Source organism: Cannabis sativa, chromosome 4, assembly GCF_029168945.1.
Source record: "Cannabis sativa cultivar Pink pepper isolate KNU-18-1 chromosome 4, ASM2916894v1, whole genome shotgun sequence".
Taxonomy (NCBI): Eukaryota; Viridiplantae; Streptophyta; class Magnoliopsida; order Rosales; family Cannabaceae; genus Cannabis; species Cannabis sativa.
Window position 1 is genome coordinate 39482473 of NC_083604.1, and position 21751 is coordinate 39504223.

General features: G+C 36.3%; 2 protein-coding genes across 3 annotated transcripts; both read right to left on the bottom strand.

Annotated features, from left to right (window-relative positions):
- Window positions 1-1493: 1493 nt before the first annotated feature.
- On the bottom strand, window positions 1494-12215 carry LOC115712269 (protein CELLULOSE SYNTHASE INTERACTIVE 1). Of its 2 annotated transcripts, none has more exons than XM_030640528.2 (8): window positions 11960-12215; window positions 11129-11250; window positions 10380-10453; window positions 6302-9356; window positions 3582-6126; window positions 2396-2850; window positions 2105-2221; window positions 1494-1922 (listed from the first exon to the last, which is right to left on the bottom strand). In XM_030640528.2, exons 3-8 carry the CDS (start codon window positions 10436-10438, stop codon window positions 1782-1784), a joined length of 6372 nt encoding a protein of 2123 aa, XP_030496388.1. In that variant the 5' UTR covers window positions 10439-10453; window positions 11129-11250; window positions 11960-12215; the 3' UTR covers window positions 1494-1781. The 2 variants fall into 2 exon arrangements, with proteins under 2 accessions (XP_030496388.1, XP_030496387.1); XM_030640527.2 differs by having other exon boundaries at window positions 11129-11286.
- A 2286-nt stretch (window positions 12216-14501) lies between these two features.
- Window positions 14502-18563, bottom strand: LOC133036921 (uncharacterized). The gene has a single exon (XM_061113696.1). The coding sequence runs from the start codon at window positions 18561-18563 to the stop codon at window positions 14502-14504; it is 4062 nt and encodes a 1353-aa protein (XP_060969679.1).
- Window positions 18564-21751: the final 3188 nt, after the last annotated feature.

The following is a 21751-nucleotide window of genomic DNA, read 5'->3' on the forward strand; positions in this document are numbered from 1 at the left end:
TAAGCATGGATTCAAAATGACACTTGCAATAGAATAGAAAGAGTGCAAAAGAAAGTTTAAAATAGTTGAGTATTGTTATTAGGTACTAATAGTGCTTAATACTTTTTAGATATGTTTTTTAAAAATTATTACATTGAGTTATATTACACTTGATACTTAATTAGATTAATAGCGATATTGACGCGTAAGAGAGTGCTAAATGCTACTAGTATCCTTTAGCATTTCTCAAAATAGAGTGTGCTTAGCACTCCTTGCCCATTTAATCTAATGGAGAAATTAATTACGAAATTTCTTTTATTAAATGAGTGTATTCTTAATAGTTATTATCTATGAATGAGTAGTATTAGAAAAATTTGAGTTTTTTCTTTTTAATTAGAAAAATATCTCATTTTTATGTTATATGGTCTGAGTTTGTTTCATTAGCGAGAACAAAATAAGAAAAAAATATTTTTCAGCAAAAAAAATGTTAAAAAAAGTTAGTTTGACTTAAATATTTTGTATATAAATATATTTTTTATATTTAATTACGTAGTTGAACTAAGCATGAATTTTTTTTTATTATTATTTATTATTGGATCAAAATTGAATGGTTTAATATTTTTAAAATTAATATTTATAGTTAAATTTATTTAGTAACCAAGTAATATCATTGAGAAGTCTTCAATATATATAAATCAATTATTTATTATAAATGATCTTATTTAAATGTTAATTATTTATTATGAATTACGGTCGAACCATTAAGTAGTAAACGCTTTAGATTAACCGAAAACGGTCTCGGCAAATTATGGTCTACCACAAAAATAAAATTATTACTCCTCTTGCAAGAATTGCATTCAAGCAGTATCGTGCTGTATCAGGTACTATTTAACAAAAATATTTTTTTTCTTCATAAAAGTCAATGATTTTTGAAGTCTATCAAATAGGCATTGGGTTCTATCAAGTTTTATCGACCAAAAAGAAAAAAAAATAATAAAAATCTACAACTTTTATTTTTATTAGATTATCCAGAACCAGTCACTACCACCCTATTATAAATTATAATCATCAGATTTACCAGTAACTAAGAATAAGTGAAATTTGTTTAATGGCTTATTGCCACCTACAAATAGTATTGTGGGAGTCATCTGTAAACACAAATAATTAAAAATATAAATTTTTGAGATTAATAAGATGAATAAATTACATTTTAATTTTCAACGGAACTTTCTTTTTCATAGTAGATCTTTTCTCTCTTAATTATTTCGTCCATCCTAATTTGCTTCTCAACCATACATTAAAATTATCTTAAAAATCCAACGTCAAATATAATACAATGTTACTTACATTCTTACAGAACAGTTACATTCAGTCATCAAATCAAAGAGTTAGTACAATTTGGTCATTACAAAGTTATTTTGGTCATCTGGGTTTCTTCAATTCACCCTAAAAAATGCAACAGAAAGAAGATAAGAGTAAAAGCAGAATGCATCTTATTCGTAGTTTCTCTAAAATTGGCTAATCACACAACATCAAAAGCTTACATTTTCTCAGGCAAATCAAGTTACAAAATATTACATTGACAAATGACTACACTTAAGACTGTGAACAAGAAAGAGAATAATAACAAAAAGGCATATATCAAAATCTTTGGTACATTATGTACAAGAATGTGATAAATAACCCAATTTGGGAAAATAAAGAATAAGAAAGAAATAATTCCCCTCAGAAAATGAATTCTATCAATAACTCAATGTGCAGTAGAACTGTAGAACAACAAATTTTCAGTATTTTTATGTTCATTACTTGTTAGACCACTGGAACTCAATTTCCAAATTCCGGGATGGCCCACTTTTGCTTTCTGGCAACAAGGTGTACTCTCCAGCAACTGCTCCCAGCATCACCACCCGATCGATCTGGATAGTTACTTTCCCGAAAGAACTCTTTAAAATGATCAAAAGCAATTTAGTTAGCATTTAGAAATTCCAAGGAGAATAGAGGAAAAGGGATTTAAAAAATAAAATTTGATATGAGAAAATTGTGCACTGTATGCTGTACAAATTACTAAAAACTAGAGTTTCTACACTCTATATTCCTTCTAACATTGGTTTCGTGGTATGCGTACCTTTCCCATTTTGCTCTTGTTCTTGCATGATATATGAAGTTTCTGGCCTTTGGGAGGGCTCTCAAAAGACCAGGTAAAGCTCTCATCCCACTCTGGGTTGGGGCCAGTTGAAACAATCTGACAAATAAACGAGATCCATCACAGTTAGAAACTAACACATAATACATACAGAGCAGTGCATTGAGAGAATGTGGAATAAGGTCAAGAACTCGAAGATTGGACAGGCACATACAGAAAGTTAATTAAGACTACAAAGGAACAACAGTAAACTGAAGGATAACCCTCTTTTACCTTGGTTTGCTTGGGTGTAGTGTTGCCAAGTGTAAGCTTGCAGAAGACACTTGGGTTTCCAACTGACTGCTTCATATTGCTTCCGCGCTTGATTATGACCACCAATGTTCCTGGTAAACATTGCAACAAAAACTCAGCCTTCTCCTGAAATCTTGGTGGACCAGATTGGATCAAGTATTGGAGCAAGGGAATGGCATCTGCAGCTGCGATTGATTGCGCCCTAGATACTTCAGCTGGGCAAGCTGACCAAGCTTGCCTCAGAAGAAAAAGTGCATCCAAGGCAGCCTCTTGAGTCGCCTCCGACCCTGTCTTAAGGGAAGTAACAAGATGAGGAATACTTAGTGTTGCAGGTTCGGTGGCTCTCAAACGTGGGAAATTACCAAAAAGAGAATTTAGAGCCTTCAGGTACTCCTCATTTACAGTTCCGGTGGCCCACAAATCTTTCTCAATAGCAGCTGTCATGTCAGAAAGGTGAATTAGACTTGACTTTAAAGTTAACTTTATTTGCTGGGCAAAGCAACCCAAGAAACCCACTGGTTAGTGGTTACCGGCTACAGTAATATACAAAACATTTTACAGAAACACAGAAACTGTCTTTGGCTATATCTATGCACAATTGAGGACACCTTTTTGGATTATAATATATATATAAAAAAAACATTACTGTAAACATATATAGGAGAGAACAAAACAACAAAATTAAGTGAAGTCATAAGGTTAAGGTTTCTTCACATGTTATGTTTGGTTTGAAGGAATAAAAGAAATAGAAATGAGAATGGGAATAGGAATAAAATGGAATTAAATTTAATAAGCATATAAAAAATACATGAAAACATTATTAAATTTTTTTTCATCTAGCATTGAAATGGCATTTCCACTCATTTTGAAATGGAATAGTCATTCCACCAAAATGGTGGAAAAATCATTCTGTTGGAATGGCATTCAAATATTTTAAAATGCAATCAACAAAGGAATGGAATGAAATTTGATTCTTTTCCATCCCATTACCCCCAACAGAACACACCCTATGTTGTACACCTGGACACAGATATAGTAAACACCTTTTCACCATAGTGAAAATGCAAAAAGTTTCATCAGCAAACTATAGAAAGCCACAACAAATAAAGTTCATATACTCTTCGTTGTAAAAACAGATAAGTCACAGGAAAAGAGAGCAATGACTTACCAGTGATGGATCTGACAGTTTCACTAGAAGCATATTCTTGAATCGTATGATTTGAAAATAGAAGTTTAACAAACATTGCAGCCTGAACAGCTGTTTCTGGCTCACTTGTACCAATCAAATCCAGCACAACCTGAACTCCACCAGCCTCGGCAACCGCTCTTTTATTGGATCGACTATACATGACAAGATTTTGTAAGGCGCATATGGCTACAACTTTCATTTCATCAGTTGGCTGTTCTTCAAGCACATTAACCAAAGCACGGCAAGCTGAAACAGCATCAGCACTTCGAGCAAGACCCTCATTCTGGAAAAGATCACCTAGAGCCAAAGTAGCCAGTAATCTTGCTTGCTGAGCTTGGGTTTGGGGATCCAAGAGGTACTGAGACAATGGCAAGATGGCAGTCTTTGTAGCTTTAGTTTCTCTAATCTTAACATTGTTCAGCAATACCTCCAATAATCTTGCAGCAGTCTCCTCACACTGGTGGCATCTGAGAAGCTCCAACAGAGCCTCTATGGCACCACTTTCAGCCATTGCCTCAGCAGTGGTTGCATCATCACTCTCCAAAACTAGCAGAGCATTCAAAGCCCCAGTTACCGTACCTTCTGATCCAGAACGAAGCAACCTCACCAACACAGCAACAGGCACTTCCAAATAAAATTCAGAACTAAATTGAAGAATACTGGACAAAACAGAAGCACCAGACTCCCACAAAGCATGGGGAAGTGAAGGATCACTTTGTAGTATCACTTTGGACAGTTCTATAACACCACCTTCTTTTGCAATTTCATTGGGCCATGTTAGTGCAATACTAACAAGAGCCTTTACAGCTCTTTGCTGCAATATGTGAATACCAGAGCCAAGAACGCGTATTAGAGGAGCAATCACTTGGTGTGTCACAGGATCCTTTTGAAGATGTTCCTCTGAAAGCAAATGTGATAAAAGCTCTGCTGCCAATTGTTGTACTGCAGGAGAAGGAGAATCAAGTAGCGGGATAAGTGGTTCAATAGCTTGGTGAGATGTTAAAGTATAATCAGCACGACATTGTGGATGCTCCAAAATGTTAACAAGAACTTGTAATGCACTATGCTGTCCATCAGGACCGAATTCTGATCTTGTTAACAATACGAATAGAGGCTCAACCACTTTTGCAGCAGATGGTCCCTTAGCAATGCTAGCATTGTTGGTCAATATCCTAAGCAATTCTGCAAAAGCTGCACAGAGAAAATCTGGTGCTTCATGCAGGATATCAAGTACGCTTTCAATCACTCCAGCTTTCACCATTTCCATCTTACAAGCAGGCCTGTCTTTCCCTAGCTTCACAAGAGCTCTAGAGATAGCCTCATGAAGCAAGTAATTCTTACCATAAAGAAGGCCAACAAGAGGAATAACTGCACCATGCGCAGCAACAAGTTCTGCCAGTTGCTCATCATCAACGAGCTTATCCAATGCACGGACAACTGAATGCTGTGCAGGACTAAACTCACTTACAAGAAGAGACACCAAAGGTTCAACACAGCGTGCAGCAGCCATTGTCGACCTGATTCTTGTATTTCCAAAAAGAACACAGCACAATTCAGCAGCATCTCCTTTCAGCTCCATTGAACAGCTAGATGACAGGATTCTGCAAAGAACATCTACAGCGTTCATTTCAACATCTGCTACTGCAAGGGCTCTTGATGGGTTCTCACTCAACAACCTAACAAGTGCAGCAATAGCAGCATGTTGTTCTCTTTCCAGGCCAGTATTGAGAATCTCTACCAAGGGCTGAACAGCTTGCCGAGCAGATTCAGCATTCCTTATATGATCAGCAGAAAACAAGCTTTCAAGTGCTTTGGCAGCACTATACCTAGCTGCCCTTCCTCCTAACCGTAAAACCGCAACAAGTTGACCAACAGAACCAAATGCAGATTCATGTTTCCTGATTTCAGCACTGCTGAAGAGAAGACCTAACAGATCAGTAGCAGCTTCCTCAGTTGCATCTTGGGGACCAAGTGATAGATACTTGGTCAAAGCCTCTAAAGCTCCTGACTCTACCATGACAATTTTGTTTGACGGACAGTCCTTTGCAAGCTGAGTCAGAATCCCTAGTGCCAGAAATGGTGCCCCAGGACGATCAGGAATAGGCTTAAGAAGATCAACAAGTAGAGGTATTGCTTTTCGAGAAGTAGCACCAACCCTTATGTCATCGACTCTAAACAACCTCTCAAGAGCAACTTGATCAGGATAACGCACCAAACCAAACTCCTCTGACAAATCAAGAAGATCGCTTATATCACCATCAGCACAACCAAGTAAAGAAATAAGCCCACCTGCTGCTCCAGAGTTTGCAACAGATAGAAGTGTTCCCCTGCTACCATTGCAAACAAGACTGGCCACTGCCTGAGCAGCAAAATATTTGTTTGTTGAGTCCTCTGACCTTAACATGTTGGCAACTGCTGGGATACTTTTCATTGTTGCATGCGATCTTATGATATCTCTGTCTTGGAACAAAATTGCTAGCAATAAAGCACAAATCCATATGCTGTTGTCTTCTTGAAAATCAATCTGCTTATATCAGCACAGAACAAGGGAGAGAGGTTAATGACATGTAGAAATTTAGAATTTTTTTTTTTTTTTTTTTTTGAAAGAAATGTAGAAATTTAGAATTGAATTGATACAGTTTGCTTTCTTTTTCTCTTATCTTGAATTAAATACATAGTCAAGAAATTTAGGGCATTACCTGAGAATAGCGAGAAGAGCAATTTGAGATCCTGTCTGTGAGGACCTCAACAGCTCCAGCCTCCATAATAACTATTTTGCTCTTTTCATCATGACATGCAAGTACAGAAAGTAACCATATGGATAAATCAACGCCAGAAATAATGGCTGTGCTCATAGCAGATTCATCTTTCCTTGTTTCTTCTTTAGTATGTCTGAAAATGCAAATGGACTCTTTGTCGTTAACCACTACATTTTCTGCAGAAGACTGAGAAGAACTGACCATTACAACAAGAGACTGGATGAGAAGGGCACATGAATTTGACTGACTAAGATCTTCCACCACTCTCCGGTGACTAACTTTTGCAGCACAAATAAGAAGTGCAACTCCTCCAATCTTAACTTTCAAGTTCGTAGAATTGATCACCCTTTTGGCAATTGATGATATGCATCCAGTGGCTATAGCAACTGTGTCCCCCAGAACAACAGGTTGATCTCTACAAAGTCGTGACAATATTTCAATAGCCTTGTCCTGCAACGTGGGTGATGCATCAGCAATAGATAAAACAATAGGGGTTATGCTTTTGGGGTAGTCAGCCAAAACTGCCCATGCAGGTTTGATCTGACCATTAACTCCTTCAGACCTGGACAGAATAGCAAGTGCATCCAGTGCTTCCGCTGTGGCAATAGATCCACTGTTAGAAGATTCTATAAAAGAAACTAATGCAAGAACAGTTCCAGAACGATTAACACAATCATTTATTGCAAAGTCAAGTTGGCGAGACTGTAGTAGACGAGCAATTGCTGCTGCAGCATGGGTTTTCCCAGAGACAGTGCCCTCACGCAAAACCCTTGTAGCGGGCAAAATAATTTCTTCAGCTACTGCTTTCTCTGAAACTTCATTATCCAGAATAAGATTTGCCAAAGCACATGTTGCCAGCTCTGCAATTTCTAGAGCAGAAGAATTAGCAAGGATAATTAATGGAGACAATGTATCTCTAGCAATAGCAGCCACATCTCTATTCTCCTTAATTGAAAGAAAGATTGCAGCAAGGCAACGTGAGGCCTCAACCAATATATTTTCAGATTCAACATTGAGCAACTTCTTCACTGACCCAAGAGTTTTAACAGCAAAGCTACTTTCACGTAAATCTTTCCTAGATTCAAATATTCCAGCTAGCGCGAATGCAGACTTGGCTTGAGTCTCTTCTTTGGTTGAATTCAAAATTTTCACAATTGTCTCAATTGCATCATTAGCAGCACTACCTTCACGCAATATATCATTGAGAGGAACCACGGAAAGCATACTTCTTAAAGCATCCAGCACATACATTTTAGATTCAGGAAGATCACTGGTTAATAATGCAGTCAGCTGGCTAATTGTTGCAGTATCAGATTTGTGGATTAAATGATTCAAAGTCTTAGCTGCGATTTCTTTCCCATTAGGACTTCCATTCTTGAGAAGCCATAGAAGTGCAGGAACAGCATCAGCACTTTCAACACATGCACGTATATCTTCACTGTGATTGCAGAGATTCCTAAGGATTGTTGCTGAATCTTCTTTGGCTTTCACGGACCCAGTTTCTAGAATCTGAACCAGAGGAGGGATGCCACCAGCAGCAGTAATAGCCCACTTACTTTCATCATTTTCATTAGATAACACACAAAGAAGTGCAACTGCACATTCCTGTTGCTGTTCAGATGAAAGTCCAAGAAGAGAAATCAAGAGTTGAACCCCTTCACGGCCCTGAAGTGCACGCCATAGACTGCCATCATTGTTGCAAAGTGTAAGAAGTGCTCTTACAAGCTCATCCTGAACTTCATTTGTTGCCATTGTGATCAAACCAACAAGCAAACGTTTCGCATCAGAATTTGCAAGTTTAGCTGAGAGTATAGGATTCCCATATAAACTGGCCAGGGCTTCTATAGTTCGTTCTTGCACAAGAAATGGTAACCGAGGTTTGATTTGTGTAAGCAAAGTCTGCTCGACATCCAAAGCATCTGAAGCTCTAGTTGATTCTGCTTTGCTATCATATATCATCAGAGCAGAAGCTAAAGCCCCTAAGGTGTCAGCAACTTGGGCAGGTGAAGAACATGATTCAAGGCTTTGACCAAGACTTGATATGACATATGATAAACCACCAGAAATGTTTGCTAAAGCACACATAGCATTCTCCTGCAATGCTTGAGCATACTCACCCTGCATAAATTCTTTTGAAGGGGCTATTGTGGCATTTATTAGAACAGGAATACCATTAAAATTAGCTATCTCACGTCTTGCTTCTTTGCACTGGGCAGAGAGAGATTTAAGAGCCCCTGCAGCTTCTGCTCTAACAGGAGCATCATTACCAGGTCCCAAGAGCTTGAGTAGTTGTTTGGTTGCCTCTGCAGCAAGTATCTTAGAAGAAACAGATGCATCCTCCATCATCACACATGCCATAAGAAAGCAAACATTAGCTTGGGTGCTTGACTGTCCAGTTTTCAGCAACTTTACAAGTATATCCACTCCTCCAGCTTGCAATGTTGCACTCCAGAATCCCTCAGTGCTAGTTGAAAGGTTCTTTAGTGAACCAGTCAACAACTCATCAACTAAATTACCATTCTTGCGCCCATTTCCTAGCTGGTCCCAAAGCACTGGCACAACCCCTTCAGTTGAAAATATTTTTGATCCAACATGATCCCTAGCACCATCTTGAGAAACCGCATAAATAGTCTTTGCTGCAGCAACTTGACCTTCCGCTGAGCTTGATTTGAGTAAACCAAGCAAAGGTGGGATGCATCCACCAAGTAAGACCTTTACCCGAAGTTCATTCTCCTTACACAGAGAACCTAATACAGTAGCAGCTTGTATCTTCACACCAAGCGATCCTGATCGAAGAAGAGAAACAAGTACTGGCACTGCCTGGGAATGAGATCCAACAGCACTGAAAGCATTTTCGCGTGTATCAACAAGTTCCAGCAATTGCTTCAAAGAATACTCCTTCTCTTGTACGGATGAGGAACCCTGTCGTAGCTGTTCAATGCATTGGGCAACGCTTGCCAATGTCCCATCTGGATCCTCCATGCTGCTACGATCTCTGTAAACCATACAAGCATGTGAGACAAAAAACAAGAATTTAACAAACTTAACATTGAAAGAACTTGATTTCCATTTTGTTAATTGTGGTTGGATGTATATGTTTGTCAATTCCTACAATAAATGGTCATTTACTCAGCATGTCCCTAGGTTGACAGGGTATAAATAAATTTCATTAAAAAAATAAAAAAAAAAGGTACTCAATATAGAATAAAGGGATACAGAATGGAGCATACAGAAATCATCATGTCAAGGGCAAGAAGAGGAGTGCAACTAAAAAGCATAACCATAGCCAATATATGCCTTTCAAAAGGAAGAACAAGTTTCACTTATTTAGAGCAATGAAATGTTATGAACTACTTTCTTGGAAAAAGAATTGAGACATTCGAATTAAATGTAAAGTTACACTTAGCTTAGTAAGTCCCAGCTGGGGTTTGAACCCTAGAACCTTACTCACACACGCACTCACCCCACAGCTTGAGATAGCTTTAAGTGGCAAATAACCCAACTATATTGTGAAAGATGGATATAAAAATCGGGAATCTTCATAATCGGTGATTAACAAGTTGTCATTTAAGACATACAGAGTATCCAAGCTAAGGCAGCTCTCATTACATGAAATCTGTCTACTATTTGTACAGAATGAGGATACTACAAAGAAAAATTTATGGAGCTCTGTAAACTAAATGCAAATATTAAGGGTGGTCATAGGCATAGCCTAGTGGTTTCACACTTCTCCTCACAATGAGGAGGTCTCAAGTTCGAATCCCCTCCCCAATGTCAAACAACAAAATGCAAATAGTCAGTAGTAATAATTATATGAAGGAACAGTCTAAAAATGACTTCAACAGTATAATTCAAATTTCAAATCTATTCACATGCAGACAGATGCTTGCCTAAACTAGGGAATGTTCCCACTCCAGAACGCATGAGCATACAATGAAATAGCTTACAACGATCAAAGTTTTTTTTTTAAAAAAAAAAAAAAAGATTGCAAATTGCGCATAATGAAACTTGAACAAACCTTGACCCCATCTTTGCAACAGAAAGTGGAGTTGGAGGCTCTGAATCTTGAACTTTCATATCACCATTTCTTTCCTGTAACCATAAAATTGCAAGCAATGAGCAAAAGTAAAAAATCCATTAACTGAAGCCAAAGATAAATTATGACTGATTAAGTGCACAATGCCAATATAAGTGGCCAACTATTAACTATCCCTAAAATAGTATATATTATTTGCAAGTAGGTACTTCAGCAAAATCAAATAAATTTCAGAAAATATCCGCTGGCCAGTATTGTTGTTTCTATGTTTATGACCAAGATTGGAAAGGCGGCCCTTTTTTTCCTGGTGGAAAGTATGTGTCGCATTTCCATAAAAAAATAAAACGATTAAATGAATAGGTAAATAAAACAAAAACTCTGTAGCATCCCAAAAGTTGCCAAAATGTGTGCATGGATATTATTCCACACAAATGAAAACCAGCTTTCAGCACTTCCATAGACAATCACAGCTACTTTAGCTCCCACTGGTTATAAAACAGCTTTGGCATTCTACACATACTAGCATACCAGTTTTGTACGCTGAATTTCCTTTGTTTTTTTTGATAGATCTTGCATTTCAAATGGGATCCAGTCCCATCTCACACTGCTCTAAAGAGATCGATCTCACATATCTCATCTCTTCAATTATCTTACTCTCTTCCCAAAAAAAATATAAAAAATAAACACTAAAATTCATGCGAGAAAACGAGCAAAAAGAGTCAGTGACAAACCAAATCATTATTGGCCAGACTGCTGCCGTTGCTGGCGAACCTCCAAGACACTGTGGCGGCCAGCTTTGCTTCACTTCACAATCCCAAAGAAAATCAACCAAGAACTCTGCCCTTCTCCAGATCTGCTTCAAAAACAAAGTCTAAAGCATCAAACCCTCCTGTCAAAGAGCAGTACAAAATCCCATTGATCATTCAACTAAGAGGTAGATCAGACCATACTAATCGAGCTGAAATCACCACTATATACAAGAAAGTTCAAGCTAAATGAACCGCAGCCATAAAATTGAATGAATGCATAGAGCCCAATCCAGTTACTGCTATCAATGAGCTAACAAAGCTCAACAAAACTAATCTACTATTACATGCATAACTCATCACACGACTTCGCTTTCATCCAATTATGCTCAATTTTGATCATAGAGCAAGCGGCAGCACAAACCAAAGAAGAGATTAAACGCAGCAAACTCAATTAACGATAATTGAATCAATTCAATAACAAAAAAATAAACCCCCATTACCAATTAAAATCCAATCACATTCATTAAAACAATAAGCTTATAGCAAGATTTGGCTTGATTGCAATGAATCCAGAGCAGATCGACCACAATCCAATCAAGTCCTAAGCTTTCACAAATGAGTCAAAACAAACAAACACAAAAGAAAACCCCGAAAACGAAAGAAGAAAAGAAAAATGCAAGAATTTTATTCAACATTTCTTAATAAGATTCCAAGGAAAATCAGTAGGAGAAACCTCTTCACCTTAAAAAAATTCCCGGAAAATTGCAATCTAAAATGAATGCAACAGAAAGATAGAGAGAGGAAGAAGCTGACCTTAAGAGAAAGAGAAAGCGAAGGAGAGAGAAATGTAGGGGCAGCTTGGAGTATCAATTGGTTTCGTGAAATGGAAGCGAGCGAAGGAGAAGAAGAAGAAGCTCACCACCAAAAGCAGAGAGAGAGAAGAAGCTATACATATAATTGTCTTTGTTTCTCTCTCTTCCTCCTCAGGCTCAGAGAGGGATACGTTATTTTAGAGAGAGAAACAAGAGAGAGAGAGAGAGAGAGAGAGAGAGTGCGAGAGTGGAGTGAGAGAGAATAGTAGCCTCTCACCGTCACAGCCTAATTAGACGACCGACAATTTAAATCCCATTATTTTCACAGCTCAGCTTCGGCTTCAACTTGGATTTTTTTGACTTTCGCTCTCTTTCTTTCATTTTTTTTCCTTTAATAATATTTATTTATTTTAATTTTTAAGGTAAACTTTTTTTAATTTTTTAACAGTAGTAATGACCTAGGACTTAGTTGTGCTTTGGTAATTAGGATTTTCCTTTTATATAAATCGGATTTTGTTTTTGTCCTCAAAATATAATTGGTGTAGAGGTTTTTACTAAACATTTTTTGTGAATTATTTTTTCTCAAACTATAACAATTATTGTAAATATATTCTTTAAATACCATTAATTTTTAATTTGTTGATGTGATTGTAGGTAAAATGTGTAATATTACATTATGAAAGTTTGTTTAACTAATTTAAGTTTATTAAAAAATCTAAATTAAATTTGATGGTATAAAAATATAAATATATACTCTTAAATTATCATTAGACTGTACCATTAGACTATTATTTATATATTTATTTTTTGTTTAAATTTTTTAATTATATTAAATTAGCACTGTTTTAATGTTGCATTAACAAACTATTAAAATAAATGAAGGGATTAGCAAATTCAATTGAGCAAATACATTTGCAATGGTTATAATAGTGGAAGATTTTTTCCCTAAAAAATATAAAACAAAATTCTACAAATATCATAGTTCCTATTTTTAGAGAAGTCACAAGTTACATTATGGTTTTTCTTAACAGTACTCGTTTATAGGTGACGTTTTATGATTAGCTAGCTATATTTTTTAAAGTTATTTTTTAAATTATATAAAATTAAATACTTAATTACACTAATAGCGATATAATAACGAAAAAAATACTAGACACTAATAATTTTTTTTTACTAATTCTCTTATAATATTTTACTAAAATAAAAGTGCTTGTTTTGTTTTATTCTTCTTGGTCTCCCTTTAACAACTTTTAATTGCAAGGGTTAACCCTTTCTTTAGACAAGTAGAATAAAGAGGGATTTGGTTCAGAAGAAAAAAACTAAATAAAAGTGCGGCTCAGAATTGAGGAAAGCTTTAGTCGGAGCCAAGCCAAGCCAAGCTTAGCCAATGCAGTGTTAAGCAAAAATTACAATACTCACCACTAGAATATTTCTGTATATGTCTCTCTCTCTTAGTTGGCTTAGATTCAGCAATTGTTTATTGATTAAACAAGAAAGACCATTAGTGCCATGGACAGTAGGATACACCTAATAAAGATACAAATATATTTAATCTCTTTTTTCTTAGCAAATGTATTTTTCTCAACAAAAAAAAATAATCTGTATTCTTTCGAACTAAATCTTTTCGCCATTTGGTCATACATACAACATCTATTGAAACTATGTAAAATTTTACGAAAATAAGAAGTAAAGTGTGGAAGTGAAGTGTGTAAGTGAGTGAATAGAGTCTTAGATGAGATAGAAATACTTTATTAAAAGTGTATTTAAGGTATAAATTTAGAATTTAGGTTGGGGCCTTAAGGAGTACTAATTTTGTGTGGATGGGTAAGAATATGAAATGTGATATTTCAAAAATTCTCTATCATGTAATAAAGCTTTGATACAGTTAATTTTATAAATTTATTCTTTTTATTTTTTGCAGCAACTATTTTTAACACAATCAATCAAAGTTTTTAAAATAACTCTTCTAAACTCTTAAAATCAATATCAATATTGGAAAGATAGGTTAATAAAAATGTAGTGTTTACAAAGTATAATAGGTACAAAATTAAATTATAGTTGAGAACTTCCAATAGATAAATTATAATATTTCTCTATTTTAGCTCATAAAAATGCATCTTCATATTTAGTTAAGATTTATTTCTTTGTTAAATATTTTTTATTATTATTTTTTTCTCTTTCTTTCATATCATCTATCATCTATATTAATAAATACATAAAATATATAACATTTAAATTATGTAAAGAAAAAATAAAGTAATTGATAATATCTTAATAGTGTTATGTAAAAATTTGAAGTATAATAGAAAAAATAATGAGATATTTTAAAAGACATAGTAGTGAAGTTGATGGAAGTATTCTTAAATTATGTAAAAAGAAATAGAATTACTAATGGTGTTATATCAAAGTGTGAGATAAAATAAAAAAAAAATAAATGTTAATAAAGTAATTTAAAAGAAAGAGTAATAACTTTATAATTTAATGATCTTTTTCTCTCTTTTTTTTTTGAAAACAAGCGTAGGTTATATTAAAATAGATAAATTCTAGACCTCATGGTCGTTACATAAAATGTTTTCCGGAATAGAATTGATCGGGATCGATCCGTAAACCTGGTGGGTAAAAGCCCACTTAGCGACATTGTGAGCCGCAAAATTACAGTTTCTACTAATATTAGAAAAGGTACAACACATGAAAGAAGGAGAAGACTTAGAACAAAAGGAGACATAGTTCTCTAGAGCCCAGTGGGACGCCTTCCCATTGAGAGCGTTGATTACTAGCCTCGAGTCACTCTCCACAATAACATAATTAAGCTTCAAATCTAGAGCTACTGATACCGCCAGACAACAAGCCGCCGCTTCTCCGACCAGAGCTTCCGAGAAGTCCAATCGGGATGTGTGAATAGCGATCACCCTCCCTAGGTGATTCCTCGCAACAACAGCTGTGCACATACTCTCCAAGCCCACACGAACATCACAATTTAACTTTATCCAATCCAGAGGTGGAGGCGTCCAGATGTCCTTCCCGGGAGGCGAAGGACCAGGCAAGAGAGAAGAATGTGCCTCAGCATAAGAAGAGCAAATAAGGTCAATACAATTATGAATATTAGGGGGACAGTTGTTATGTACTACGTCATTGCGCATTCTCCATATATTGTCCACAACTATCGAGGCATAAAGGAACACGTCTTCAACTCGGAGACCCCTTTTATTAAGACTCCAAATAAACTTCACCCAATCCCAAACTCTAATACCAGTGTCGCCCACAGGGAAAATCCCCCAAGGGGAGGAATGCCATAAATGCATCGCTACATCGCAGGTAAGAAACAAATGTTCCATAGTTTCATCACCCAAACCACACAACGGACATCTGGAGTCTTCAATCTGAAATCTTCTTTTAATCACTGCGCGAACCGGGAGAGCTTGGGAAAGAATACACCACCAGAGAACCTTATGTCGCTCCATTAAGTTACTATTCCAAAGTTTATTCCAAAGAGCAGGGGCGACATTACCCTGAGGAGCTCTCTCCATGGCCTGGGCCACGTAAGCCGATTTGGTAGAGAAATTCCCATTACTTTCCAAAGTCCACATCCAATCGTCATTTCCCGAACCCCGAGGTGGGCCCATTTTCAGGATAGCTGACACAGTTTCCTGGTCGAACAAACTAGATAGCTTAAGAGTGTCCCACCCACCCATGGGGGTAAGGAGGTCAGCCACACACATATTATCCATAGCAACACTTCTGTTTGGTCTCGGGACGAAACCTTTTAAGTGAGGGATCCAAGGGTCCCTCCAGACGCTAGTGCCTCTTCCATCAGCCACCCTCTTACAGGCCCCTTTCCGAAGGATTACATTAGCTTTAACAACGTTCTTCCAGAACCAAGAGTCCGACTCTTTATACTTGCAATGGAGAAGGTCTTTTCCCCTTAGGTATTTGGCCTCAAGGATCTTGCAACAAAGCGACTGACTACCATTCAGTAAGCTCCAACCCCACTTAGACAAAAAAGCGAGATTCATTTCTCTGGTTTTCCGAAATCCAAGGCCCCCTAAAGACTTAGGGAGACACAATTTATCCCAGGCCTTGAGATATAGGCCATGGTTCCCTTTCTCAAAGCCCCACCAGAAGTCGCGGATCAAGGCGTCAATCCTAGTCACAAGCCGGTTAGACAACTTGGTGGTTTGCATAGCATAGATGGGCATGGACAGCCCAACAGATTTAATCAAGGTAGCCCTTCCCGCTTTTGATAAGGTTTTGGCCTTCCATCCCTGGAGCTTAGAAGTAAGATTATCAAGGATGAAGTTAAAATCGGCATCTTTTTGTCTAGATCTGAACATCGGCAAACCCAAATACTTGATTACTCCCTCTGGAGTACCAATACCCAAGGCTTCCTTAATTCCTGTTCGCATACCAGAAGGGGTATTTTTGCTGAAAAAAATTGATGTTTTAAGCTTGTTTACCGCCTGACCCGACCACGAGCAGAACTTGTCGAGACAATCCCACAAGGCTTTCGCCTCAACTAGGTTAGCCCGGCCTACCAAAATGAGGTCATCAGCAAAGAACAGATGGGATAGCACCGGGCCCCCCCTACTTAGCTTAATTCCATGGATAACTCCCTTCCCAATAGCTTCTTCTACCAGCCTAGAGAGCACTTCCGCTGCACAAATGAACAGGTAGGGAGATAATGGGTCCCCCTGGCGGATACCACACGAGGGCAGGATCTTTCCTACCGGACCACCATTAAGGCAAATATTGAGGGAAGCGGTGGAGATGCACTGAGAGACCCAACTGCAAAACTTTTGAGGGAATCCGAAACAACCTAGGACATGATCGATGAACTTCCAACTTAGCCTATCATAGGCTTTAACAAGGTCAATCTTTATCGCAAAAAAACCCTCTTTTCCTCTTTTCCTATTGAACGAGTGGATGATCTCTTGAACCAACACATTATTATCTTGAATATTCCTACCCGGGACAAAAGCAGCTTGTGTTGGGCAAATGAGCGTGGGGAGGATAGGCTTAATTCTATTTGCAATGATTTTGGAAATGACCTTATACATCACATTGCAAAGAGAGATGGGCCTAAATTGATTCGGTCTTTTCGGGTTCTGCACCTTAGGAATCAACACAACATTCGTAGAATTCACACCCTTGTGCATTCTACCTCTTTCAAAGAAATCAGCGACAGCATCACAGAAATCATCTCCAACAGACTCCCAATAGTGTTTGAAGAACAGAACAGACATGCCATCAGGTCCAGGGGCTTTATGATTGCTCATAGCGAACAGAGTACTTTTAATTTCTTGCCGGGAGGGGCACTCCACCGCCCTAGCCTGGTCCTCAAGAGAAATCATTTCCCTAAAAAGGTGACCACAATCCAGCGGCCTATCAAAGTTAGCTCCAGTAAAAATATTCTTAAAGAATTCCAAAAATTCCTGACCAATTAGTTCTCGATCATTTAGCCAGACATTATGTTTGTTCAAGATGCAGTCTATGGAATTCCTTCTTCCTCTAATTGCAGCAGATAGAAAGAAGAATTTGGAGCATTTATCTCCATCCTTGAGCCACTCAATTCTCGCCCTTTGTTTCCAATAAACTGCTTTTCTGGTTCTTGCTTCATTCAGATTCTGACGGATGTCACACTCTAATCTCCAGTCTCTTGAGCCAGCAGGCAACAGCTGAACTCTATCAAGTTTTTCCTCCAAATCTTTTATAACCACATCAATTTTACCAAATTGCGTTCTCTTCCACTGAAGGAGCGCCACCCTGGTGGCACCAATCTTTTTAAAAACTCGGGCGGGGGCCCAAAGATGGTGCACCGAATCCCAGGCATTAGCAACAACAAGCTTACTTCTTCCATCCCTCGCCCAATTTTCCTCAAACTTGAAGCACCTTTTGAACTTGGGCACATTCCCAACCGTATCAAGGGACAAAGGTCTATGATCAGAAGTACTCGTCTGGATTGAACAGAGAATAGCTTTGGGAAACAAGTGAAGCCAGGCGTCATTCATGATGCCTTTATCCAGGGCCGACTTCACGTGGCTGTCTCCCGAGCGGTGATTGTCCCACGTCATCATGTCCCCTTGAATGCTCATGTTAATTAGACCACGGGACTCCACCAGGTTAGATATGAACGGGATAAAGGGGTCTCTACCCGACGAACCCTCCCGCTCAGCGGGATTAAGGACAAAATTAGTATCCCCAAAAATCAACCACGGACCCCCAAATCTATCCCCTAAGGTCATGATCTCAGTCCAAAATAACTTCTTGGCATTGTTGTAGGGCGGTCCATATACACACGAGAGAAGCCAAGGGTGGGTTGGGGGGTCTGAGTAGACTATCCCCGAAATGTGGTTTTGAGAGCAAGCGATGCATTCAAAACAAAAACCAGTCTTCCATGCAAGAATGATTCCCCCCGCATTACCAATAGGCGGCACAGCAATATGAAAATAAAAGTGAAAAGCTTTTAGAATACGTACCAGGGGATTGGCATCCACCTTAAGCTCAGACAAGAATACAAAATCCGGAGAGCGCGATCTGAGCAGGGACTTCAGCTCCTGAACTGTAGAGGTCTGCCCCAACCCTCTACAGTTCCAAGCAACACCTCTCATGGCGCCTGTGGAGGAGATTTGACATTCTCCTCCACAGGGTTAGATGAGTGGACAGATAAGCTAGATCCCGACTCTTCAATCACAAAAGAGCCAATCAGATGATCTCGGTTGGCTCCAGAATTGCAGCTGGAGCTCTCACCGGAGGCCTCCTCCGAAGGCTCCTCAGACAAGTCATCGACCTCCGCTCGTGTCTCAAGGATCCTCTTCTTAGTGTCCCAAGGAAAGTCTCTGACTACACCATGATATGGAATACATCATTTTCAATTTCTTAATTTAACTATTATTGTTTGAGGTAGTGCTTCGGTGGATTTGGGCGATACAATTTCAGTATTGTTTAGTACGGCTACTTCTCATATTAATTGTGTTGTTGTCTTAGTTTTTTAGTATCCTTTATCTGAATAATTTGCAGTTTTGGAGCTTAAGTGATAATAGCATTAAGTTAACAAAAGATTGCTAAGTTGGTTCCAAGATAATAATAATAAAAAATATATATAATCTCTTTTCCTGTTGTACATAATATAAGTATTTTCAATTTTCCAATTTATTTTGTAATATAGTATCAGTAGTACTTATTGAGCATTTTTTGACAACAATAACAACATAGAACATGCAAATATTTGTTTGTAAATTTGGAGGCTGAAATTGCAAACAAAATTATTGAATTTGAGCTTCTTAATCAAAGTATTCTTCTTTGTCTCTAAGCATTGGATGTGGGACCTCAAAAAATGAGTGAGACTCAATACCAGCTGCTACTTCAAATTTGTATGAACATCAAAAATCAAACAATTTGTATTTAGCTTAGTTGTACTCTGACTGGACATTGGGACCCATTTTCCTATTTAAATATTATAATATTCCTTAATTGATTTATCACCAAATGTTGATTAAGACCCTTAAACTTGTATCACTAATTAATATTCTATTTTAATATGAAATCAATTTCAGATTTGCAGTTACTCTGAGTTTTTTAAACTAAAAAAAAGGTTTGAAATATGTATTATTGTTGGAAAATTCAGTTGAGTTAGACATTTAAACTGTCCTTAAATTATATTATATAACTGTAGAATTAATGACTTTGGATTATTAGTTTTTTACCAGTCAGTTGTGTATGATATTTTAATTTGTCGTTAGATATAAAATTGCAAAAATCAGTGTGATGGTGGTTGAATGATCTATTCTACCTTATTGTAGAAATATCAAGTGTTAATGTTGATTTTCCTTTGAGAAAAAAAATAAAAAAAATAATTTGGAAAGATTTAAATATTCAAAGATCAACGACCGTGGTGATGTGTAAATAAATGTACATGGACGTCTTTTAATTGAGATATAATTATTATTATTAGAATAATAATAGTATCTAATATCTTACATTGATATAAATTTAAGGGATTTTTACAAGTTTATTCTAAATTATATATTTTATTTACAAAAATACGATTAGACATACATTTAAACTTTTTATGTTTTGTTTTTTTACATTTTTACTGTAATATTTGGAGAAAGGAAGAAGAAGGAGAAGAGAAAAAATAAGAGAGAGAGAGAGAGAGAGAGAGAGAGAGAGAGAGAGAGAGAGAGAGAGAGAGAGAGAGAGGATTGGAGGAGAACGTGGCTGATTTTTAGAGGTTGGATATTCCGGGGATGGGGTTCACCTGAGCTCATGGCAGAGAGCGACGAGGGTAGACCATAGAGCTGAGAGAGAGAAACGGAAAGAGAGCTAGGGCCTCCATCGACAATCTGCCATTGTTAACAGTTAGAGAAATGGAGGTCCAATATTTGACTTGAATTTTTACATCTTTACTTATGAAGAAATATAATATATATTAAATGAGTTATTTATTCTTTCTCCGATAATGGTAGGAATGAACAAAGGGATTGACTTATTTATGTGTATCTACAAACACATATTATTGACTCTTTTACATGTGTCTACAAACACATGTACATATAATTTTTTTTTGAAATTTTAGATCTAAAAGATGAATGGGTCTTTTTGTTTGCCTTTTAATTATATTTGTTTTTATAATTTTTTACCTGTTACTTCAATTAGGTGATTAAAATTATATTTTAGTTATAGCTTAAAATATATTAAAATATGCTTGTATATAATGTGTTTGTTAAAATGATTGTGAGAACTAATTTAAAATTAACATGTCTATTAACATATATATCATGCTAATTTGTTAAAAATATTTCAGAGTTGCCAAGAAAAAAAAATGATTATATATGCTTGTTATTAGATCCATGTGTTTTGGGGTTGATTTCTAGTTAGTAGTTTTTGTAATACAATTGGTTGATATGTAGCTGATTTGTAGTTATTTTTAAGTTTTTTTTTCTAATTTTATGAAGATTGTATCAATGTTCTTTTTAAGTTGCTTTTGGCTTGGGTACGTAATGTATTGATGTTTGGTTGATTTGTATATTAAAATAGAGTTATTTTTTTATTATTTATTCGTTCCTATTTAGTTGTACAATTGGTAAAATATCAAATCAAATTATCTTAAATGAGTATATATTTAATATTTTTTTGGTACATATATTTTTAAGTTGATGTACAAGTAATTTTTAGTTGTTTTTAAGTTTATTTTATTTTTCAACAAAAGAAAAAGTTTTCTTTTTGAGGTTATTATTTAGTTGTTTGTTTGTTATTATTTAGTTGTTTAAATTAAAAAAATAACTTTCTATTTATTTTTTATGGATACGTATATTTTTGAGTTGGTGTACAAGCGTTTTGTAGTTCCTTTTAATATTTTTTTTAAGATTATTGATATTTTTTCTTTGACTTGATGCAATGTGTCACTCTATTTAAAGTGTATATTAAGGTCAGTTTGTTTTTGAGTTGTTTTTTTACTGTTATTAAGTTGTTTAACTAAGTTAAAAATGATTATGTATTTAGTATTTTATGGACATGTATATTTATGAGTTGGTGTTGAAGTGTTTTGTAGTGAGTGAATGCTTTTAAATTTAGTTTATAAATTACAAGTATTTTTTTTTCTTGGAGTTGATGCAATCTGTAGAATTATTTTACGATGTATATTTATTTTACATATTACAGTACAATTGTTATATAATTATTTTTTTTTTGTTGTTATCTAGTTGTGTTAAAAAAATGAATGTCTAAACATATTTAGTTTATCATGGACACATATATATATTAAGAATGTTATTTTATTATTTTTTTTAAGATTATT